A 23825-nucleotide genomic window follows, 5' to 3' on the forward strand; every position below is an offset into this window, starting at 1 on the left:
GTGAGAGTACGTTATTGCCCCTTCACGTTTGGAGGACATGTCCACATATAATTTATACTTGTGTTTTAAGTTGGGTACATTTTTTCAGTTCGAGAGGGTTCCTTGTAAGGGTGTGGAAACCTCTCCTCAGTAGACGCGTTTTTAAATCGGGAGGCTGACGACAATACGTAACGGGCCAAAGCGGACAATATATACTATCAAGGAGCTCGAACGGTTCCAAATGGTATCAGAACTAGACATCGGGTGGTGTGCTAGCGAGGACGGTTACCTCCAAAGGGGTGGATTGTGAGATCTCACATCGGTTGAAGAGGGGAACGTATACTTACCCGTATACTTTTAATGCATGCTTGTCCAAATAGAATCGACCGATTGCTCGAACTTCTAGGGCTAAAAAGGTAATTTACCAGAAGAAAAATACTTTTAATATATGCTAAAATAAAATGAAAAAAAAAAGAGGTGCAACCTTTTCCAAAAAGTACATAAAGCCCAAATCAGAAGCGCCCAACCGTAATCCGATCACTGCTTCCATCTTCTTCAAGGCATCAAACATGTTCGTGAAGAAGGCAACCTCCTTTATGTGCCTCTAAGGCTACCAGCTCCAAATTCAGCCATGGATTCATCGTAGGCTCAATTCAAGAAGAAGGAAGAACAATCCCTTTATCGTTGCATGTGAATCAATCAATGTCTTCCAGACGGCATCTATAAGGACCTGCGTCGGCTCTGTTTCGACCCCATTTGGTTTCTGCATTGGATTTTGGGTTTGGATCCTTGAAAGATTGTTCATGGCGCTAAAGTTTTCGACCCTGGGTTCGCCTGCCTTTTCTATCGGCGGGCAATCGATTTCTCATCTGCAATGCCGTCGATATAAGGCTGTACCGGTAAGGATTTTCAGGGGTAACAATCGGTACCCTAGTTTTTGTTTGTCGAATTGTGTTCAATTTCGTAGTTCTGGAAGCATTCTGCGTACGATTTATGCAAAGGGAGCTCGGTTGGGATGTGGGGATAATGAGAGCTGGAACAGCCCGATTGTTCTTCAGCCGAATCAAGATTATGTTAGAGAAATAGCAAAGCGTTTGATTGTTTTCACTGCAATTGTCTATGGTGTGTTCGTTGTTGGCTGTAAAAATGTTTTGGCAATGGAGGGTGTGGTTAGTTTCGGCAAGGATATTGTTGGGCAGGGGATATCGACGTTCAGTGATGCGTGGCCGAAGGCGTTGCTGGTTCTTAAGATTTTCAAGGAGCAGGGTTTGATTTTGGCTTTGCTTTTGGGACTTTCAGCGTTTTTCTCTATGGCTGAGACTTCTATAACCACACTTTGGCCTTGGAAGGTAATCTAATCAATGCAGTTCATTTTAAGAAACACATGTGCTTTGAGACTTGAGTTATACAAATGCAATTGCTTGTTTTGTTCATAAATTACATTCGCCTGTTGCATGTAGCTTGCATGTAGCTCATCAGCCCTACACAGCCTAAAATTATGTAAACATATAGATGCTCGTGGTGCCCCATTAGTGCGTTTTTCAATTTAGAGTTCAAAATGGGTTTAATATTAATGTCGCGAAACAACTTAGTAAGCTCCTACAATGTGAAGATCCTACATCAGTTGGAGAGGAGAATGAAGCATTCCTTATAAGGGTGTGGAAACCTCTCCCTAGCAGACATGTTTTAAAACTGTGAGGCTGACGTTGATACGTAATGGGTCAAAGCGAATTATATCTACTAGTGGTGGGTTTGGGTCATTACAAATGGTATTAGAGTTAGTCAACGGATGGTGTGCCACTGAGGAAGCTGGGCCCCCAAGGGGGTGGATTGTGAAGATCCCACGTCGATTGGAGAGGGGAATGAAACATTCCTTATAAGGGTGTGGAAACCTCTCCCTAGTAGACACGTTTTAAAACTGTGAGGCTGACTATGATACATAATGAGCCAAAGCGTACAGTATTTGCTAGCGGTGGGCTTGGGCCATTACAAATGGTATCAGAGTCACTCAACAGGCGGTGTGCCAGTGAGGTCACTGGGCCCCCAAGGGGAGTGGATTGTGAAGATCCCACATCGGTTGGAGAGAGGAACGAAGCATTCCTTATAAGGGTGTGGAAACCTCTCCCTAGCAGACACGTTTTAAAACTGTGAGGCTGACAACGATACGTAATGGACCAAAGCGAACAATATCTGCTAGCAGTGGGCTTGGGCCATTACACCCAACCAAATGTACAGATTAGCTTGAGTTTATAACATCTTGATGGTACATGCTAACGTCTTGTTCTAAGACAACCTCTGAGTGCGTTCATGCAGGTACGAGAATTGGCTGAAAAGGAACCTGAAGATGGTGTCTTCAAAATGCTTCGTACTGATGTTACAAGATTTCTCACAACCATACTTATCGGCACAACGTAATTCTCTTTTCATCTTTGTCACAACCAATTCAACACGTTTTATCAGCTTGTTTTTGCTCATCTTAGATTCTGCTGATGTACTTAGTGTGGTAAATATTGGGGCAACTGCATTAGTCACTGAAGCTGCAACTGCAATATTTGGGGAAGCTGGTGTTAGCGCAGCAACTGGAGTGATGACTGTATGTATGAATGCCCAATCTTGAACAATATTCTGGAAATTGATGCACAGATAAACTTACCCACTTACATTTCCTTACCTATATGTATGTATGTATGTATTAACTGTTTTTAAACACCACTATTAAATTTAATTAAAAAAGGACAGCATAAAGATTTTAGATTAATTAATTGAAAGTTAATACCAAGGACCAAAAACGAGCATTAGTTCTTCAAGGATAAAAATGTAAATCTAGGGACCAAATGGAAACTAAAATCAAAACTCAAGGGTATCGTGTTGAGTTACGGGGCAAACATGTATCATTTTAATACTTAGGGACCAAATAGAAACGATACTCAAAACTTAGGGACAAAAAAGTCATTTCTCCTTTTATTTAAGTTTGAGTTATCATTGATAACGATGACAAGGGCATCGTGTTGAGATCTTTACATGTGTCTTCTATATTTCTGTTTCGTTCTATATTGCTTAAGTTCATTGGAAATAGACTCTAATTTTACCTCCTCCTTGTTGCTAGGTTGCCATTTTGCTTCTCACCGAACTCACTCCAAAAAGTATTGCTGTGCATAATGCTACAGAGGTTGCTAGAGTTGTGGTAAGTTACTTATGCTTAGTGCATCACCAAACCCTCTATTAGAGTTTTTCTTGTTTCAATGCTTATTATTACTTCAAAATTATGACATATTTTGTTTCTTCTATGAAATGCATTGATTTTATTGCCTGTAGGTCAGGCCAGTGGCATGGCTTGCTGTGATACTTTACCCAGTTGGAAAAATTGTCACCTACCTTTCAATGGGGATGCTTAAAATGCTTGGTATGAAAGGGAGAAGGTAAGATTTGTAATATAGATGTTCCAATTACTTGGAGGCTTCTCTCACTGTTCCATTCTAAGGCCGCAGTTTCATGAAAGTTTATGGAACTAGTTATTTATTCTTTCTTATAGACATTGAAAATGCTTCATCTTAGTGCTACTTTCACCTGTCTTAATGTGTTAGTGAGCCATTTGTAACTGAGGAGGAATTAAAATTGATGTTGCGAGGGGCGGAACTGAGTGGGGCGATAGAAGAGGAAGAACAGGTAATGGATAGGCTTCCCAGGAAATTGTTCTATTAGTAAAACTCTTGAGCTAGATGGTCTTTGAACTAACTATTTCAGAGAGATCAATGACCTCATTATCGTATCTCGAACTTCAATTTCATTACTGATAAGTATCTAAAATTGAACTTGAACGTGACTACACTGTGGTTGTGGTTTCATTTGTTCTTTCTTTCTCTCTCTATGGGAAAAGTAATGGCTCTGCGCACAGTAAGAAAGGTAATTCATTATAGCTTAGTCTTGAGCTATAAAATTTGGTTTTATGAAAGCATATGAGCAATCAGATGTCAGAAACTGGTATTTTTGTTGGACAATATGCTAAGGTCACTTTAATTTTGTCGAATGAACTTTGTCGTGATTATTTTGAATGTCTGATAAACTTCAAGAGTGAACATTCGTTGTGCCTAGTGTTCCCTATTGCATGGTATCTGGGATAGGTTTCCTTACCTCTTGTGGATGTTTTGTGACTTATTGACGAACTGGATATGCCTTCATATTTTTTCGGGTTATCTCTGTAAAATGTTTGTCATGATGGTTCACTACAGGATATGATTGAAAATGTTCTTGAGATAAAGGATACACATGTGAGAGAGGTGATGACACCTCTTATTGATGTGGTTGCAATAGATGGCAGGGCGACACTGGTCGACTTCCACAATTTGTGGTTGACTCATCAGTACTCGAGGTACAATAAACTTTTGGGGCTAAGGCAAATTTTGGTTTGAGTACACACACACACTTCTAATTTTTAACCAACGGGAAAGAAACAGAAGGGAGAAAAACTAATCTCTTTTTATTTAATGGCTTCTTATGTCTCCTAAAGTAGCTGCAAACCTTTATTTCTTATTTGAAAATAAACTAAACCTCTTTTGGTTGTTCTAATTTATAGCTATTTGATTATCTTTCTAGGGTGCCTGTTTTCGAGCAGCGCATAGATAACATCGTTGGGGTTGCATATGCAATGGATTTGCTGGGTTTTCTACAGAAGGTCGAGTAGTTTCTCCCACTCCCCCGACTATCGTAATTACAATTGCATGTTGTTAATCGTAATCAAAATCTCAGTGTAGAATTATTAACTCGTTTGGTTTTGAAGGGCGAAGTACTGGAGAGCACTACGGCTGGGGATATGGCTCATAAACCTGCTTACTTTGTGCCTGGTAATTCTTTAACTCAAATGACATTTTTTAGTAAGCTGACTTAAGTACATACAGTAAGGTGTTTATAGCTTATTAGATGCTGGGAAATAATAGGTTTTATTAGATTTTTGAACCAATCATGATGAGTAACTTGATCCTTTATCGTTTTCCTCTGCGGGGCCTCTCTTTTCTAAAGTTATAAAGAATTTTTCTTTACGGCCATCAGCCTGCATATAGCGAGGGAAATCGTTGTCTCTGTATTGTTCTAATTTCGTAGATGAATAAACAGTCTAGCCTAGATTATATATGTGTGTGTCTGTGTATATATACTTACACAGCATTTGTTAACTATGCGTGCTTGGTGAAACGTGTTGTAACCGCCCAAACCCACCTCTAGCAGATATTGTCCTTTTTGGGATGTTACACGTGTAGTCCGAACACATGCATGCAAATTATACTCGAGTTCCACAAGTTGGGAGTGTATTACATACATCTGTTTGCTTTCGTTTTCTCGTTATTTCATAGTCTCCCTAATTACCACTATTGTTTCATGTCAAAGTTGTTTTATGGGTTTTCCAGATTCAATGTTAGTCTGGAATCTTCTTCGAGAGTTTCGTATCCGGAAGGTTCACATGGCTGTTGTGCTTAATGAATATGGCGGCACTGTTGGAGTATGTAAACTCACCATGTCTTGGTTTTCATCTGAGTTATTATCCAGAAATTCAAGAAATTCTACTTTTCCTTTTTAGCTCATATATTTTCACCTAGTAGTCAGGAGTCCTATTCACTGCATAATACTATAATGATATGCTTTCTGATTCACGAGTTAACAACCTTGTTTGTCATCTAATTATTGGCTTATCATCTAGGTTTGCAATAATATGTAAGTAATGTGTACCAAAGGTTGTGGTTCTTTGATTGTGGAGACGCTCCTGAATCTTCCCTTTTGGGGTAAAGGCAGAGTCCTTTGACAAGCTTATATTTTTGTTGTGCATCGAGGGTCGTGACTCGAGAGGAATAGTAAAACTTTTAACTTTTAAGGGTGTGGAGATGTCTGCAGATGAGGTTTGAGATATTGCTAGATTCGATACCTCGTCATGGGCATGAATAGGAGTTCGTTTCTTCGTTAGTTTTGTGATTACTTTTTGTGGGGCTGTTTTTTTTTTTCTTTTTCTTTTTCACGTCGAAGGGAGTGCACAACAGGGGCGAGCCCCACTTTTTTTGTTCGGACGTGAATGTCTCCCCTCATCCGGCTTTCTGCACTATCTCTTCCAACTAGCCAACCCGCGGAGTTGAACACAAGCCCTTCCGCATTCACTCTGTTGACTAAGATGAAACCATTTCAAATTCATTAACTTCAAGGCTGGTTCTGAACGCCGACCGATAGAGAAAGTAGTCTAGTCTCATTCATCTTGAGTCTCCTTTTCTTGTACATTGCTGCCTCGCTCTCTTGCATCATTGAGAAAAACATTACGTAGAAGCTTGTCTAGAAGCAACTAGTTGCTTCCCGAATGCCTCTTGACTTTAGTATGGTCTAGTCTTTCCAATACCTCCTTTCTTGCCGCCAACGGAGAGTAAGCAAGCGAGCTTGATTGCATTCTAAGGGGAGCATTTATATTCTTTCCTTCCTTTCAATGGAAGCTCAGTTTTATTTTTATCAAAAAGAATATATAGGCAAGTAATGTGGTTTTCTAGAATATCTTTTGTTATTTAGTGGATGAGAAGAAGAGAGGGGAGGGTGATTGAATACTTATGAAATAAATTACATGACCTTATAAACTGTTTCCCCGTTTATCTGTTGTATGAACCGCGGTATACTTTCAGTGCATTTGCCTGTTTGTTTAATTGATTTGTACTGTTTTTACTGAAGATTTCATTTTTTACTTTTCTGATGGAATCAGATAGTAACTCTGGAAGATGTGGTTGAGGAGATCGTCGGCGAAATCTTTGACGAAAATGATTCGAAGGTAAGTGTCGCTGTCATTTTTTTCTTATCTTGAATACATACCATCACTTTGTGTTCTTGAATGTGCTTTCTGATTCTGAGTATTGATATCTTGGCTATAGAAAACATCCACGTTCATGTTCTTAAAAGGTTCAAGCACTGCCATATTCTAGGTCATGCAGGCATGCTACTTCATGTTTTGTTTGAATGATTTTTCTTTTGTTTTTCACTTTGAAAAAAACTAAAGGAGGAGATCCAGAAGAAAACTGGGTATATTGTGATGCGAGCAGATGGAGTATATGATGTGGATGCCAATACATCAATCGACCAGCTCTCGGAAGATCTGAATATCAAAATGCCAGAGGTCGTGTACTTTTATTTTATGTTTTATTCTTTTAGAAATCTCTTGGATACTTATTTTTCAATTGAAATATTGATGGTATGTGAGATCCTGCTTCGGTTGGAGAGGGGAACAAAGCATTCTTTATAAGAGTGTGGAAATCTCTCCCTAGTAGACGTGTTTTAAAACCGTAAGGCTGACGGCGATACATAACGGGCCAAAGCGGACAATATCGGCTAAAGGTGGTATTGGGCTGTTATAAATGGTATTAGAGCTAGACACCAGGCGATGTGCCAGCGAGGACGCTGGGCCCCCAAGGGGGGTGGATTGTGAGATCCCACATCGGTTGGAGAGGAGAAAGAAGCATTCTTTATAAGGGTGTGGAAACCTCTTCCTAGCAGACACGTTTTAAAAACCTTGAGGGGAAACGTGAAGAGAAAAGCCTAAAGAGGACAATATCTACTAGCGGTAGACTTGAGTTGTTATAGAAGAGGAACTCACATGTGTGGAAGGTGGACGGCATAAAGATTGAAAGAACGGAGAAGCCATGCTGAAATCAAACTCGGGGAAAATAAATTTACAGCAAAAGCAAATAGAGAAGACAGAACAACATAAAAATAACAGAAGTAAACAGTCAAAGAATAGAATTTGGTGGCACCTAAGAATCTTTATAAACTCCTTGAAAATTCTCCTGCTTGTCTTAAGTTAATAGTACCACTGGATGCCTTTGACTGTGTTATACTCTAACCCCTTCGATTACTTGTCTTTATTTATGCTCGGTTGATTGAAATTTGTCTCTTAACCAAAGGGAAAAACAAGAATATTCACATAACCATGCTCAGATTCTTTACACCCTAAATATATACATGCATATAGGTACAAATCTACATACGTTTGTTTACTTTGACTGCTTGTTACTAATTTCGTATATATTACTTCTTGTCACTTTAGGGTCATCAATATGAGACGGTGTCGGGTTTTGTTTGTGAGGCTTTTGGATATATACCAAGGACGGGTGAAAGCGTTAAAGTCGTCCTTGAAAAGGAAGATGATGAAGAAGAAGAGTCTATTTCTGAAAACAAGAAACGCAAGGAGAGACGCTTAATCTTTAATATTGAGGTATAATTTCATTTGGTATAAACTGTTGGGTGAGTACATCAAAAGCATTGAAAAATCATTCAACCTATCATTTCAATACATACAATCTTATCATCTGCCACTAGTTCGTAATTGTTCTGCAATTGATACTGTTTACCTCATTTCCTTTAAGTCAATGATAGATTATGAACTTATTTAACGTGCAGAATAATGCATCATAGAAGCACGACACGATACTCACAAAGTTTTCACAGGATGTCTTATAGGGCTATTTCATGTCCATTTTTCTTGAACTGGGTAACTGCCCCCTATGTGTGGGATATGATTCCGTAACTTTCTGATTTGGATTTTAGCATGAAGCTGTTTATAGGTTGTTTCGCATTGATTAGCGGAAACTAGAATGGAGCGTACCCTTTGTTCGGTATATATTCTGGCTGTTCATTATATTTCTCCAGTTCTCGACGAACAAAAAATGGGGAAAAAACCTGCATCACAATATGATTTATGTGTCAGTTCTTTATTCTGTCATCCTTGAAAGATACTTTGTATCTCCACCACAATATTCACATCATTTTCAGCAATTGTACGATGTCTCGTTTAGTTTCCTTAGTTTCGGAGTATTGTGGTTGATATGTTGGATCTTTGTGCAGGTATTAGCAGGGAATGCTAGAAAGGTTAGTGTTGTTCGGTTTAAACGGGTGAACGGTGATAGTGGTGAAGTGACTCATCTTGTTCGAAAAGTCATCAAGAAGAAATGGAGCAGTAATGGGGAGTCTGGTAATGTAGCAAATGATAATTTATTGTTATCAGAGAGACTTGACGACAGCCTCTCTAGAGATCATCCAAATGATGATCATAGTAGTGATAGAAATTAGTGAGCATAACTCATTTTTGTTCCCCTCCATTCTTAACACCATATAGAAGGTGAAGTATTAAATAAAAAAACGCAGGACAAGCACGAACGAACAATGAACAATAAACTAACGCTATATTTCACAGATGAAGAGAGGTATCAATATTTGAATCATCAACACAGTTTGTTCTGTGCATGACTGTTTCTCTCGACCCCATGTCTGATAAATTATCTGTGACTTGAAGATGAGATCTTCTGCTTTCCATAATTGGCTGAAGGTATGAAGAGCCTTGGAGTGATGAGCTAGGTGGAAGAACTAGTTCAGAATGGAAAAATAAGCCAGTTTGCTCGGAACACACTGCTGAATTGACCTGTATCGACTCAGACGACAGCCTTCGAAACTCTTTCTGCTGTCTCAACTCTTTAGCTTTCTGCAATCGTCTAAATCTCTCCTGCAGCAAGGCAATGGAGGAGTTCATTGCCCTGGCATTACAGTTTTCATTACTCATTGTCAAAGAAAAAAAAAAAACCAATCTCCTACACTTCGTGCTTCGTGCTTCGTGCTTCGCCGAAGAGCCTATCAGGTATCTCTTTGACGAATATTTGAGTATCTGTATCTCTATTTATAGGACATGGGTAGGTGATTTCTTGAACGTTAATAGATGCATTAGTTAAGTTTAAGCTTTCGATTAGATTTTGAATCACGAAAATAAAGGGAAGAAGCAGGTGCCAAGATGGAAAGGCCAAGTAGAAGTGGCCAGGAGCAAAGCTGAGTTTTGGTTGTTGGATGTGAAGAAGGCAGAGACTTCCAAAGAGAGAGATGGATTGAGAGGCAGGAATGTAGCTTTTGTAGGCGTTTGTTGAGTTCAATTATTGGATTATGATTTCTAGTCTGTTTGTCTGAGGGGCTGCGCTGTGCCTTTTCAATGGGATTTTGCTTTGAATGTACCTTTCTCTTTTTTTCTCTTTTCTTTTGAATTAGAACTCAACATGTGCAATACACAATGGTGGTAAATGTATCATTTTGGGATTCTTTTGGTGTTCTTCCCTCTCTTTTATGTATAGTTAACATTGTTATTCAGGATCTATCCGTTCAACAAAATCTTCGACATTTTGTTGATCTATATGTCAAATGAATATCTATCTACATTTGGATGTGGTTGAGATCATATATTAAGATTTTTGTTCGGTCCGTTTAATGCTTTATATACGGAGTTTAGAGACTAAAATAGAATCTAAAGTCAAACGAAATTATTGCTATTGAAGATTGGTTCTCGACAAGTAACTAAATAGAATATTTTTCAATATCATAATAAAGATTTTTCTTTAAAACAAAAGAACCCTACCATCATGGATGAGTATCACTCTCATATGGCGTACTACTCAAGATAACCTTAATTTTACAACGACGTAAAAGAGCTTAGTATACTACTACAACTAAATATAAACAAGCACTCAAAAGGCACCTGAAAATGGAAGGGACGTGACATGAAACTCTTGAGACTTGATCTAACAACCTGATTGAAAACCTGATTGAAAAATAAGATCTTTAGACCTAGATAATTCAAGAACTACAAAAACGATAAAGAATCAATTCAAGAGAGTTTTTAAAACGGATTACTTTAATGATCAAGATCCAGAGTAAGAAAACTCGTTTATAAAATTATGATTCAAATTACTCCACAATAGATTTGATCAACTCCACTTGAATGACTTTAACATGCTAAGTTCTAAAACACAAGAATTCACCGAGTAGAAAACTTAGCTTTCAATAAAACTAAAATAGAAACTCTATTCTTTTCGATTTAAAAATATTAATCATTTATATTCTTTATTTCAAATTGACGTCTTCTATAGAGTGTTAGATCTAGGTCTTATCAACACTTTGTTCTTCTTTTAAGATCTTCCAAATCCGTTCCAAAATTTTTCTTTAGATTGATTCTTTACCGTTTTTTGAGATTCTTAGATAATTTAGATCTAATACACTTATTCTTCAACAAGGTTGTTAGATCAAATCTCAAGAGTTTCATATCAGAACGGAAACCGAAGACGAAGAGAGAAGGAATGGAAGGAATTGCAAAAGAAAAAGGCAAAAATGGTTTTGTCGTAGAATAATTGGATTGAAAAGAGAACTCAATGATACCTTGTTGGATTGTAGGGTTTGGAAGGTTGTTTATAACACCACGAGTCCATTGACCAATGAGTGAACCAAATGGCCCTCCCTATGAGATATTCTTACAGCTAACTTCCAAACCTCCAAAATCCACCACTACCCATTGCACAACATTTTGAAGCATTCATCCTCTTCCACAGTATCTCTATTCTCTAACTCTATTTTTTTCTTCCATGTCCTCTTCTTAGTTCACACCCCGATGCCGGGATTCTAACTCGAACCCTTCAACTTCTTCCTCCATTTTATTACCCCAAAAAAGCTTAAAGTTCGATATCATCACTCAATTATTTACTATTTCAAAGCTGAAAATACAATGGTCTGATAATAATAGTTCAATGTAGATGAATCTATGAGTCCCTTTTAGTGGATAGTTTAGGAAGTGGCATCATACGTCCCACTATGGGTCCAATGTAAATCTTAGACTACAAAAACTATCACTTTAACCATTTTAAAAGTCATACGAAACTCATCCTTCAAATAGACATACTCGTTATGATCGAATAAAGGGTTATCACACTAGACGTCCATTCAAATTCATCCTTAATCCTAGGACATGTGCCAGATAAGATACTCATTATAATTGTTGTAAGGCCAAACAGATATTCAATAAAATTAGTCAAGATGTGTGCCTATCATCTCATATAATTATGAAGAATGAGAACAGAATACGAGTAAGAAAGAAGCTTAGCTGATGAAACAGTGCAGATTCGGGCATTGCACGCAGCGTGTGTACGACTCCTCCTAGGATGCCATTGGAGGCTGTGGCAGCTACTTCAATGGCATATTCACACATCCTCGGCTGCTCTGCTACCACACTGCTGTGGGGGACGGACAACCAAGTGGTGTGTTACAGTAAATACGCCTACGGATGGAGTCAGAAGCCTGCAAACACAAACCAAATTCCAAACAGAAACCCTTTCTATAAAATGGCACTAATAGTTATGTTGCCAAGGTTGCTTTTCTTCTCCTTTCTTTTCTATGGATATTGTTTTTTTTCTTTCCCTTACTTTAGAGATGAAGATCTAACAAAACAAACTGAAAAGTCACTCATATATTTGAGTAAAGGAAGTAAGGACTTATGTTATCTAATCAAATAAAATGGAAAACAATGCATTTATCCCTCCCATGCAGAATGTTTCAAAATTCTAACCTTCAAGGATACTACGCTCGCAAACCGAACACAATTACAGAGATTTCACAGATTCAACTTTTAATAAGTTGTTCTTTGCACGATTCAAGCACGTATCTTATAACAATAATTAGACGTTCTCGACTTCAAACTTCATAAACTATGGCCTATTGACAACAACAAAAAAGTTTCAGATACAAGATCACTATGGTGTTTCTTTAAGTAGAAGTCACAGTGGTATATTATCAAGGAAGCTGTCATTAAAGCTATCCAAATCAGTAAAGATCTTATTTTTTGTTCTTAGGCTTGCAAGCATGCACAATAACTGTGTCCTAATTTAGCAGATCGCAGGATCTTAGAAACATCCATTGCAGCCAAGGACCTTAGAAAATGCATCACAATTGTCAAGGACAGATAAATGAGTATAATTTCAGAAGTTTTTTAAAAGAACATACCAATCAGAAGCAAGCAATTGCGTAAGGTCTCAAAAATCATTAAGCCTAAGCAAACCATAAAAGAACTTTCTATTTCTTTCCATCTAAATTTCCTAAAAAAGATCCTTAATGGTATTTCTGTAAAAAACTTCAGCCTCAACAATGAAGAAAAGACCACACAACACATCAGAGATGGTACATTTGCATTTTGCAGTATTCACCAAACTACAAATGCATCCCAGAAGCTTCTAGTTCTAGCAGCTGATACAACAAGAAGAGCTAAACAAACAAAACAAAAGGAAATGCCCTCTGATCCTCGATCCCATTTTTGCAGAGCAGGAGATATTATTCTTTTTTAAAAAAAAGTAGCAGGAACTCTTTGGAACCTTGTCCATAGTTTAACCCTCCATGGAGCTACAGTCAAGTAAAAAAAAAACTACATTATTTTTCAAGTTTTTTATTTCCAAATGAACGAAGCAGGTCCAATAAAGAAATTTCTTGCGTCCTCTATAGGACTCCTCTATAAACCCAACTTTAAAGGGATTTTACTATCCAACAATTCCAGTTAAACCCAGCAGCCCCATTTTAGAAATGCATTTGAATAATACCTGGTACATATCCTTTCATTTAAGGAAGGTTTAAGAGACCCACTTGCCATGCTAGCAAGAGGCTAAGAGGCTATCAGCCAAAAAAGAGAAACTGTGACAAGACCTCAAAAGTTTTCATATGTAAATTCAGTTGAAAACTAACGTGTCAGTATAAATCGTATAAATTCAATATCAATCGAAACCTATGCTATTGGTGGCGGGAGGGAGGGACCTTTCACCTTTTTTAATCTTATGCATGTGTCACGAGGTGCAGCTAGATTTTGAATTTCCTGCTGAATTATTACTCAACTTGGAGATAACAGTAGGATATGGAGAACTCAACTAAATCTTTTCATTTCAATATGCATTAAATGATCAATAGTTCTAACAACCTAAACTGTCACATTATAATAGTCTAAATTCTTCTTTAAACTAATTTCCATTTACATCTATAGTCTACCAATCACATCTTCGAAAAAAATTATACTTGTGCTAGAGAAAAGTTCACATTGATTCAATCCGTTCTTGTAAACCTCTCAAATTACTGTTTACGGTTTCTTAGGCTGTTGTAACTTGCTAGTGTGCCTAAAGGAATTGGATTTTTTTTTTTTTTTTTTTTTTTTTTTTTGGAGATATTTCCTATGTGAAGGGCTAACCTTGATGCCATCTTCTTAATTAATACATCGTTTTCCTTCTTAAGAAACAGGAGCTTTGGGCATTGACAATATGCCAGTCACAAATACTTCTCTCATCAAATAGCATGATTTCCTATGGCATGAAGTTGTGACTAGTAAGTATTAAGTTCAGGAAGGAACGTTTTGGGTGGCAAACATATGAAAAGAAGTAGCTTGAGGATGCATATTTTGGAGCTTTCAGTCAATCTGACAGAGATTTAAAAGTTATGCGTAGACTGGCAGCAAAAACTCCTCAATTTGACAGTGCTGAGACCAACATTACAGGCTTAGGGACTCCAAATTACTTTCTAAATAGTGGAATGGACACACCTCCTGCAGGTGCTGGAAATTTGTTCTTTTGAAAGTTCGGAGGATCGTATAGTTTGTAAAATAGATCATTCCGGTATTCTAACTTGCAAGTCTCTTCTTTGCAAGCTTACTGCAGATCATCCTGTTACCAAAGGGCATTATCCAAGGCTCTACTGAAAGATAAATACACTAAAAGGTTGAAAGTAATCCTCTGGTTTGCTCTTCTTGAAGGATTGAGTATAAATCACTGGTTACAAGCAAGAAACCTTCATAACGCTCTCTAGCCGAACTGCTATATCCTCTGTAAAACAGATGGAAAATGGCAGCCATTTCATCCTTCCTCGACACACCTCGAGAAGCATATGGTGGAGGCATTTTAGCAAGTCAAGAACTAGCAGGACTATGGTTTCCAGTATAGAACAGCTTGAAGTTCTTCAATTTCACACCATAAAAGCAATTGAGGGAGGTTTGGCTAGGAAATATAGATTGGTCTTTCAAAATGAAAACAAGAAGCCCTCGACACATTCCTTTGTAACTTCTCCCAGCTATTTCCTCTCCTAAAAAAACTCTAGTTGGGGTGTCTTCTTTAAACTCCATAGGTTTTCATTCACCGCCATTTTTAAAATTTTATACAATGAAGCTTGCTTCTTAAAGGAATGTAGAACTTCAAAATTGACTTACTTATTGATGGAAAACAAAATGTAGCAAAGGGGACTTGGGGATATACAGAGCAAACAATAAGTAAGAACTTCAAAACCAACCTTACAGACAGAAATCTTAATTATCAAATAAACTACAATCAAAATAGAACAGAGGAATATAACGGTAGAAAATAGCAAACGAAGTCCAAGTGAACGCACTGAATGCATAGCTCCACAATCTGCTCGAGCTCATATTATATGTTCAAAAGAATCTTCCTATTTCTGCAGTCGAGTACACCATAAAATAAACAATAGAAAAGAAAATTTCCTCTATCCTCCAATCACACACAAAAATCCAAATTAGGAGAGAGGTAGAACCTGAAAATTTGCAAGGATCTAACCCATATTGTGCTGGAAAAAGAGTTGTGCCACAATAGATAATTTTAGTCCTTTGTTCCTACACAAGTGGTCCAGTGGGGAAACAAACAAAAGATAAACCTCGAAAGAGTGATCAAAGTTTTAATTTGCTCATGGGCCACAAGTCAAAAAGAACATCTTTTTAGGAACCTCCAATTTCTAAATCGTCAAAGTGAGATGAAAGCAATTAATCAAGGTAAGAGAAAATTGAGGTAGAGAAAAAGAAGCTGCACATATAAACATCAAAAGAGTACAATACCTAAAGCCTCTTTTCCTCACTCCAATGACTTAGGATCACAGCATGAATGACTTATGAAAGAGACGCCAGGTCCCAACTCTCTCAATTATGGAAGTTTTCCGCAGAGAGAGAGAGAGACATTACAATTCTAATAGAAAATAATGTAACTAACAGAAAATCGCACCACCAAAAGGGATCAAGTTCAATAATTACACTAGCTGCATTCTAACGAGTCCTTATAGGAATATCCAAAAGAAAATAAAACATATTTCCAAAATTAGAATGGATAGGCTAATTTGAGCATAACTCTGTGGATAAGGCACCAATTATCATCGCAACAGTTGATGGATCATTCCCTCACCAGCAATTGTTGAACTACAAAAAAAATTAGAATAAAAAATTAAAACGAAGAGCTAAAGATTCAAATAAGTAGGAGCATGCTTAAGTTTATAATCTTCAAATAACATTTTTTTTATAAAATATTGAAGAAGCCAGAAGAAAATTTTTAGATTCAGATGTCCTACATCAGTGTTTGTTACGACTTACAAGATGTTACATCATTTCAACAATGTAATCAATTCTTAAAAGAAGACATAATTTATCTCTTTCATGTCGTATTTGAAATGCAAATATCTGAAAGGTAAACAAATGAGCATGAAAACATTGAAATATGTTACTTATAAATGTGTTTCTAACATGTTTATGACCTTCTAATACTTTTGAGAAAATAAAGCGCAATGCATCCATCCAATTTGTATTCATATCTTGTGTTTGTGTTTGAGAGCGCTTATTAGATTACAAGTGACCTACGAAAAGAAATAGTACCACTGAAAAAAGTTATAGAAGATCTGGATCCCCTGTAAGTTGGTTGATTCCCATTTGACGCAGAGATCTCACGCCGTGCCTTTCAGTAGCACGAATATGGGTCATTCTTTCCAGCAAATTCTGGAAAGCAGGATTGCTGATTGCTTCAGATACTCTATTGCAGTATAAGGCGTCTTCAGAAAAATTTATAAGGGCCTCAGCAGCATTATCCTTCACTTCATCTAACTCATCTTGCAATAGCTCTATTAATCCATGGATTGCCCCTGCATCAGCAAGCGCAATCCTGTCTGCCTCACTATAACTCAATTGAGCTACAGCTCCAGAGACTTTTTCCCTCACTTCACCATTCCCATCGTGTAATAGATCCACCAAAACTGGAATAGCACCCGAACTTTGCACAATCGGTATGGAGTACTTATAGCTCGAAAGATCCCACAAGACGTCTGCAGCTGCAGCCTTACCTTCATCATCACCTTCTTTAAGAATTCTCACTAGATGATCGAAAATTAGAACTGCATTCGCTTCAGCAACAGCTAAGAGACAGAAGACGTCCTCCGCAATCTCCTTAGCAATAGGGTTGGGCCACTGAAGAAGATCAGCAAATAAAGGGATAGCCCCAGCTTGTGCAACAGGCCTAATATAAGCTACGTGAGCTGAAACTATTCCAAGGGAATTCCCAGATACTAGTTTTGTCACATAATCTCCTTCACAAAATAGTTCAATAAGTACTGGAATCACTCCCAATTCAACAAGCATATGTCTTCCACGCCTTGTAATTGCAATTAACCCAATTGCTTGACAAGCTCTTTCTCTAGAAGCCATGCAGCCATATCTAGCAGCTTGCACAAGAAAAGGGAGGCCTCTTAAGCTAATAAGGGCTTTTCTAACCTCTCTAACTAGAGCCAATGCACTCAAAATCTCCAGTAAATATCTCCTAGTGCCATCAACTACAGAATCAAACATACCAATAACTACTTCCAAACCCCCATTTCTTGCTACAATCACACGACTAGGTTTATCACAAGTAACAATACTCCAAATACATTTAACTAGAATCTTACGAAAACCACCACTAGTGTCTGGCAATGATCTCAATATAGACTCTAAAGCGCCGGAATGAGCTACCGCCGTCGCTAACGTACCATCACCTTGACGAGATATACGTTTTAGACAATATGCAGCAGCTCCTCTCATAGACTGGCTTGAATTACTGATGGGGTTAACTTCAAGATGCTTCGCAATAATGGGTATGGTGCTGTTCAAAATATTATGCGGAGCATCATTGGAGAGACTGGCCAATTTGATTGTGGCTTTCACTTTAACAGCCTCGGATTCTGTAGCCATAACGTTTTCATACTGCTTCAGCGCTGCTTCCCAATCTAGATTCGGCTTTTCAGATGCTCTACGAATCTCCGAGTGGCTCATGTTAGACAATCAAAACCGACGAAATTTAAGGCTCCAACTAGATTAAGAAACGAGAATTCCGACTGAGCAGATTGAAAATTTTCGGAATCAATGAAACACTCCGGTAGAAATTGAAGAAAAGGCAGTCGGAAAGCATGGAGGCGAGAAGAAATTTTCCGGGACCGACTGATCGGTATTTCGCCGGGAAATAAGTGGGGCTCGGGTCGTTGAAGCCCAATTTCGAGATTTGGATTCAAAATTCGTTAAAATAAAATAAAAATAAAAATAAAATAAAACCCTCTAAATTAGTTCAATTATAATTTTAAAAAGTTTTATTTTCAATTTAAAAAAAAAAAAAGAAATTTGCTCTTAAATTCATAAACATAAAATTTTATTATTTTATGAGATTTTAATTATTAATATAACATGCACATGCACGGTGGATAAATAAAATTTTTTAAATAATAAAAAAAATAATTCGACAACTCAACTCAACCTGAAAATAGAAGTTTGAGTTAGGTTGTAAACTCTATTCGAGTTGCTCGGGCTACCAACTCAGCGTTAAAATAAAAAATTTCAAAGTTCGGCCTTAAAGCTTTAAATAAGGTAAGACTTCGGTTTCAAGTATTTCTCAAATCTCGATGATTGTGGGTCCTGATAGGAGCTTCTCGATTCTTCATCATTCTCATTGGAATGAAGAGACTTTGACGACATTTCTTAGAAGGAAAAAAACGTGAACTTCTATCTCTATAGCAATCATTGGATTTCGGGCCTAATGGATCCAACGCATGATTCGAATGCATCTTTATTATCAACAAAATTTCTTCAAACTCTTTCCTTTTCCAGCTCTTCCCATGAGGCCGAGCTACCGTTGATATTAGGGGTTGCGTTAACTAAAAGCAATAAAATAGAAATGTCCAAGTCACCATTCAACAAAAATGTCGATGTCAAAAAAAATTTCTAGAAAAAAATTAAAAAATTAAAAAATAAATATTTTACCTTTTCCTAACCCGTTACAATATTCTAACCTCGTATTGCTTATATTTTTTTATTTTGCATTAATTTTTGTAACGACATAATAGAAATGTCGATGTCGTACATATTAGAAGCTTTAGGTCTCTGTCTCCTCAAATTCAGCCTAGCTCAATGCTACGTAGCTCTTCCTCAACGGGAAAACTAAACTAATGAACATGAATCCCATCCATAGAAGTCAATCTGAGTGGTTCCCTCCCGTACATCCGCGGATGAAAGAGTGGACGAGCTCCCTTTCAATTACATCGTGTTGGCCGATAACCCTCAGGCATCCACTCATGAATGGTAGTTGACTGATTGGAGTTTGTGGAACAATCCCATCCTTTCTAGTACTTGTGGAGAATCCACACCAGTAAGAAAGAGCATAACACATGGACATGTCCATAGAATTATCGATGAAAATGTCAACACGCTCACAGAAACACAGAAACTTAATACCCGATTAAGATATATAAAATCTCTCAAAATCCGCAACAAAAAGACAAAAAGTCCTACAACTTTCAGGGCATTCAGAGACCAAATCACCAGGAATTTTCAGGGCATTAAAGTTCATCATCACTGTTGAATTTCCAGATATATGGTCTTAGTAGGCATAACGAAAAGACAGAAAATGCTCATATGGAATAATGAGAAGTAATCAAACAAAGAGGACATACACACATCAATTACTTAAAGGCCAAAATTTGTGTCAATTACAACAACTTAAAGACCAAAATTTGTGTCGATCACAACTTTCAGGACATATAAAGACCAAAATCACATGGAATTTGTATACACATTGTAGAATGCGCCTCTCCCCCCATCATTGAAAAGATTTTACAAGGAATTTCTGTTATAAGTGGAACGAGAACTTACAGTGTTGTGTATGCGTGTGGCAAGCTCACCAGCCCCTTTTGAATGAGCTCAAGTGCAGTAGACATGGCAGGTAAACTCCACCTCTAATCTTACCAAAGAATTGCAGCCATTGGAGTAGTTCATAAGCTGATTACGGCAGCATGTAACCAGAACATTCATGAAGTCGGCGACATGACCTGTCGAAAGGGAACTGCATAGATATAAAGGATTAGAGAACTTGTGTCATCCATGTCAGTTTAGATGGAAGAACTCCGAGGCGAAAATCAGACGTTTCACTTCAGGTTATCGTCTCCTTTCGTATTTCTGCGCAAATTCTTTCAATAGTAATCTCTTCCGAAATTCTAGATACTTATCTAGGCTGGTTTCGGCCCACTGCTGACAAAAACATTCATCAGTTGGAACGAAGGAACTTAAAGGGAATGGTCCTTTGGGTGCTTTCTTGAGAGAAACTAGGAACCGGTGTCGAGGTCGGATTCTTTGATCCAAGGACAAGCTTAGATACATGGGATATTTGGTCAATGATTTCACTTCGTTGCGGAGTTCATTGATCAGATACATGTATTTGGGCTTCAAATTATCCTCCAAAGATAGAGAAAAAACCTGCAGTATCAACAGATCCGGTTAAGTATCAACAGATCCGGTTAAGGAACCTAAGACAAGATTTACGAAGAAACTACTAAAAAACCATTTGAATTAAGTTAGCAACCGAAATGAGGCAACAAATAAATTTAAAGTATAATGTAACTTTTAATACCACTTCTTACAGCAAGAAAAAGAAAGAGTTGGGTATGGAAGGCTTTTGTTGAGGATCGTTGGAAAGGAGTCCCACATTGGCCAATTAAGAGAATAATCGTAGGTTTATAAGTAAGGAATATATCTCCATTAGTATCAGACAGTTTGAGAAAACCAAAAGCAAAACCATGAGAGCTTATACTCAAAGTGGACAATGTCATACCATTGTGGAGGGCTGTGGTTCCTAACATGGTATTAGAGTCATGCCCTTAACTTAGTCATGTCAATAGAATCCTCGAACAAAGAAGTTATGAGTCTTGAAGGTGTAGTAAAAAAGTGACTCAAGTGTCGAACAAAGGGTGTACTTTGTTCAAGGGCTCCAGAGAAAGGAGTCAAGCCTTAGTTAAGGGGAGACTGTTCGGGGAAGCTTTAAAGTGTACTTTGTTCAAGGGGAGGATTGTTGAGGATTGTTGGAAAGAAGTCCACATTGGTTAATTAAGAGGATGATTATAGGTTCATAAGTATAGAATACATCTCCATTGGTATGGGACTTTTTGGGGAATTCAAAAGCAAAGCCACGAGAGTTTACGCTCAAAGTGGATAATGTCATACCATTGGGGAGGGTTGTGGTTCCTAACGGCTTTAACATAAAAAGGGTTTTTTTCTTTTTTCTTCTCAAAAGATGTTGACAACAATAATACAAATGCATAATACCTGTGTAAGGCTAGTTATGACTTTCAAGATCTCAGAATTTCGCATTCCAATGCTTCTCAGGAAATTGATCCGGGGCAGCAATCCGTCATCGATGCTATAGTGGAGGAGTTGAGGATGTTTAGTTACCATCTTCACTACATTATCACGAGGGGCTCCAATTTCCTTTGAAAGAAACATATATCTGGTGTTCCATGATACATCAATCCGTTGAACCAGGATTTGAGGACTCAGTTGCACAACTTTACCCAAATCCTTTTCCTTAATGCCGACTTCCTCGACCAAGTATCGGACGGTGGGTTTTAACGAATTCTCAACACTATAAGAAAATAGAGATGGAGCAGCAGCAATGATCTGCCCCACTCTGGAATTTGGGATTCCCAAACTAAGTAAGAAAGCAACATGAGATTTCAAATTGTTCTCTACCGTGTACTCCAGAATTTGGGGCTGCCTCATGAGTATTCTTCGAACATCCCTCTGTTTGACACCGACACTCAACAAGTATTCTAGTCTTTCTTGAGCAGAATTAACATTTATTTGAAGAGAAGGCATACGTCTCTCATACATTTGAAGAAAGTGTGATTCTTTGAGCCCAAATGTTGTAAGATAATCAAGTAGAGGATACCATTTCTTGTCCAATTCTATTTCTTCTGCCAGACGAGGAAATCTATTTTCCATAGCTTTCTTGGTCATCAACTGAATCAATGGAAACAAACGCAGATTTAATATTTATTTTAGCAATCTGAAAAGTTTAATAAAGTTTCAAACTCCACCTTTCCTTGCTTGTCTACGTTGGTAGAACCAGCTTCCTCCTCAATCGTGTCGTCTTGGTTTTCAGTATCATTTGTGATATCTTGTAAATCAAAGCGGTTGGATGATCTTATACCCCTACTTTCTCTGGGATGTCTCAAGTTATCTGCACAAGAAGAGTATGCTGAGCAAATCGTGCACGCCTTACGAGAAGGAGAAAGTAAATAGCAAAAGATAACCTCTCTGTGAGTTGCTATTTCTGGTTCTGTTTTGCAACTTGGCTCTCTTTCTTTTAGTATCATATTCAACATCCGAGACATTACCCTAGAAAACGAAAATTTCAGTGGACAGATAATAAATAGTGAGATTCTCAATGATCAACTGCACACAAGCAAAGAACTATGAACAAAAAAAGCCACCAAATCCACTTAGAGCGCAACTGTAACAACTCAAGCCCACCGCTAGCCGATATTGTCCTCTTTAAGCTTTCCCTTCTGAGCTTCCCTTCAAGGTTTTAAAACGCATCTAGAGAGGAGAACGACTTGGCTATTACAAATGGTATCAAAGCCAGTCATCAGATAGTGCGAGGCACTGGTCGTAGTAGGACTAGACTCTCTCCATAGTAGACACGTTTTAAGACCGTGAGGCTAACAGCGATATGTAACGGGCCAAAACTGACAATATCTACTAGTGGTGGGTTTGGGCTGTTATAGCAACAGACATGGAAGCAATTACATGAAAAATAAAGCTACAATTTCCTCTAACTTACCCAGTGCACTCTTTGCATTACTCAATTAAAACCAGATATAAAACTTCATGAAGCTCATTTGGTTGTCCATGGCCAGAGCTATGTAATTTCTACCCAGCATAAGCACAGTTTCAAATACTTCTTTTAATTCTTTTTGTATCCTCCTCATTTCTACTCCTCACTCATCAATGAACAGTCAAGTTTCCCATCACAACAAAAATCAATCCAACCACGTCGAAAATTTGGAACCAACAACGAAAATTAAAATAAATCACAACTCCACGCCATTTCTACGGAAAACAAACCCGCATTCAATCAATCAGCAGACACACTAAGATAAGAACAACCACGAAAACAATCTAACTTCCAGAAATTAGAGAGAACAAAAAACAAGAACTCACATTATACAACCAAGTATCATCATCATCATCATCATCATCATCCTCATCACTGCTAAGGTCATCCACATCCTCTCCATCATCATCGCTGTCAAACGGCGACAAATTCTGACCGAACCTCGACCTCCGTTTGGGCTTGAGAATCCTAGCATTGGAGTGAGTCGACCGGACCAAAAACCGACGCACGCTCCTCCTCCTCCTCCTCCGACTACCAATCCCAACTCCATGAAACTTACAGGCTGAGGTCGAAGAAGTGTACGAGAATTGAGTGGACGGATAGAAATCGGAAGAAGAGGGAAAATCAGAGTGAATTGTGGGAGAGAAAGAGAAGAGGAAGAGAGAAGCCATTTTTGAACAGATAACAAAAAAGGATAAGAGAGAGAGAGAGAGAGAGAATATACCGAAAAACCCTAAAACAGAGAGACAAGAATATCTCTGGTTGGAATTTTCTTTTTCTTTTTTTTTTTTTTGAATAATGTGTGGAAAATAAAAACGACGTCGTTTGGAGGATGACGTGTCACGGTTAGGAAAAATGCGGTTGGCGCGAAACGAAACTGAAAGAGGCCCACGTGGCAAAATAGAAACGGCATTTTTGAGGATTTGGAGTTAGTGGTACGAAATTGTTGATAATGACACCTGCGGGTTACAAAACTAAAAGCTCCAAGTAAATTATGTATTAAAATTTGCACATTCTTAATTTATACGGACGCTAACCCGAAATTTCACGTTGGTT

General features: G+C 37.9%; 3 protein-coding genes across 7 annotated transcripts; 1 reads left to right on the plus strand and 2 right to left on the minus strand.

Moving 5' to 3' along the window:
* Nucleotides 1-496: 496 nt before the first annotated feature.
* LOC111797097 (putative DUF21 domain-containing protein At3g13070, chloroplastic) lies at nt 497-10079 on the plus strand. Of its 5 annotated transcripts, none has more exons than XR_015421396.1 (15): nt 497-1328; nt 2293-2390; nt 2479-2572; nt 3086-3163; nt 3295-3398; nt 3564-3645; nt 4209-4348; nt 4573-4651; nt 4757-4820; nt 5379-5470; nt 6701-6766; nt 6992-7108; nt 8036-8203; nt 8833-9619; nt 9729-10079. XR_015421396.1 is itself a non-coding variant. In XM_087124676.1 (15 exons), exons 1-15 carry the CDS (start codon nt 783-785, stop codon nt 9340-9342), a joined length of 1884 nt encoding a protein of 627 aa, XP_086980802.1. In that variant the 5' UTR covers nt 497-782; the 3' UTR covers nt 9343-10079. The 5 variants fall into 5 exon arrangements, 2 of the variants coding, with proteins under 2 accessions (XP_086980802.1, XP_023535760.1); XR_002815476.2 differs by having other exon boundaries at nt 9751-10079; XR_002815477.2 differs by having other exon boundaries at nt 9762-10079.
* A 5533-nt stretch (nt 10080-15612) lies between these two features.
* LOC111796476 (ARM repeat superfamily protein) lies at nt 15613-18128 on the minus strand. The gene is made up of 2 exons (XM_023679108.2): nt 16463-18128; nt 15613-16012 (listed from the first exon to the last, which is right to left on the minus strand). Exon 1 carries the CDS (start codon nt 17885-17887, stop codon nt 16475-16477), a length of 1413 nt encoding a protein of 470 aa, XP_023534876.2. The 5' UTR covers nt 17888-18128; the 3' UTR covers nt 15613-16012; nt 16463-16474.
* A 1404-nt stretch (nt 18129-19532) lies between these two features.
* Nucleotides 19533-23488, minus strand: LOC111797669 (Mitochondrial transcription termination factor family protein). Its single transcript, XM_023680747.2, has 5 exons — nt 23096-23488; nt 22186-22270; nt 21970-22112; nt 21200-21892; nt 19533-20353 (listed from the first exon to the last, which is right to left on the minus strand). Exons 1-5 carry the CDS (start codon nt 23438-23440, stop codon nt 20036-20038), a joined length of 1584 nt encoding a protein of 527 aa, XP_023536515.2. The 5' UTR covers nt 23441-23488; the 3' UTR covers nt 19533-20035.
* Nucleotides 23489-23825: the final 337 nt, after the last annotated feature.

This window comes from Cucurbita pepo, chromosome 6 (genome assembly GCF_057944985.1).
Source record: "Cucurbita pepo subsp. pepo isolate OVF chromosome 6, ASM5794498v1, whole genome shotgun sequence".
In the NCBI taxonomy this organism is placed as follows: domain Eukaryota; kingdom Viridiplantae; phylum Streptophyta; class Magnoliopsida; order Cucurbitales; family Cucurbitaceae; genus Cucurbita; species Cucurbita pepo.

Excerpts from the sequence above, each read along its gene's own strand:
- LOC111797097 (XM_023679992.2), top strand. The coding sequence starts at position 783 with ATGGCGCTAAAGTTTTCGACCCTGGGTTCGCCTGCCTTTTCTATCGGC. Across the intron at positions 4,652-4,756 it reads TGCTGGGTTTTCTACAGAAG|GGCGAAGTACTGGAGAGCAC; the intron begins GTCGAGTAGTTT and ends TTGGTTTTGAAG. Across the intron at positions 6,767-6,991 it reads TTGACGAAAATGATTCGAAG|GAGGAGATCCAGAAGAAAAC; the intron begins GTAAGTGTCGCT and ends AAAAAACTAAAG.
- LOC111796476 (XM_023679108.2), bottom strand. The coding sequence starts at position 17,887 with ATGAGCCACTCGGAGATTCGTAGAGCATCTGAAAAGCCGAATCTAGAT.
- LOC111797669 (XM_023680747.2), bottom strand. The coding sequence starts at position 23,440 with ATGGCTTCTCTCTTCCTCTTCTCTTTCTCTCCCACAATTCACTCTGAT. Across the intron at positions 22,113-22,185 it reads AAATAGCAACTCACAGAGAG|ATAACTTGAGACATCCCAGA; the intron begins GTTATCTTTTGC and ends CTTCTTGTGCAG. Across the intron at positions 20,354-21,199 it reads TCATAACTAGCCTTACACAG|GTTTTTTCTCTATCTTTGGA; the intron begins GTATTATGCATT and ends TTGATACTGCAG.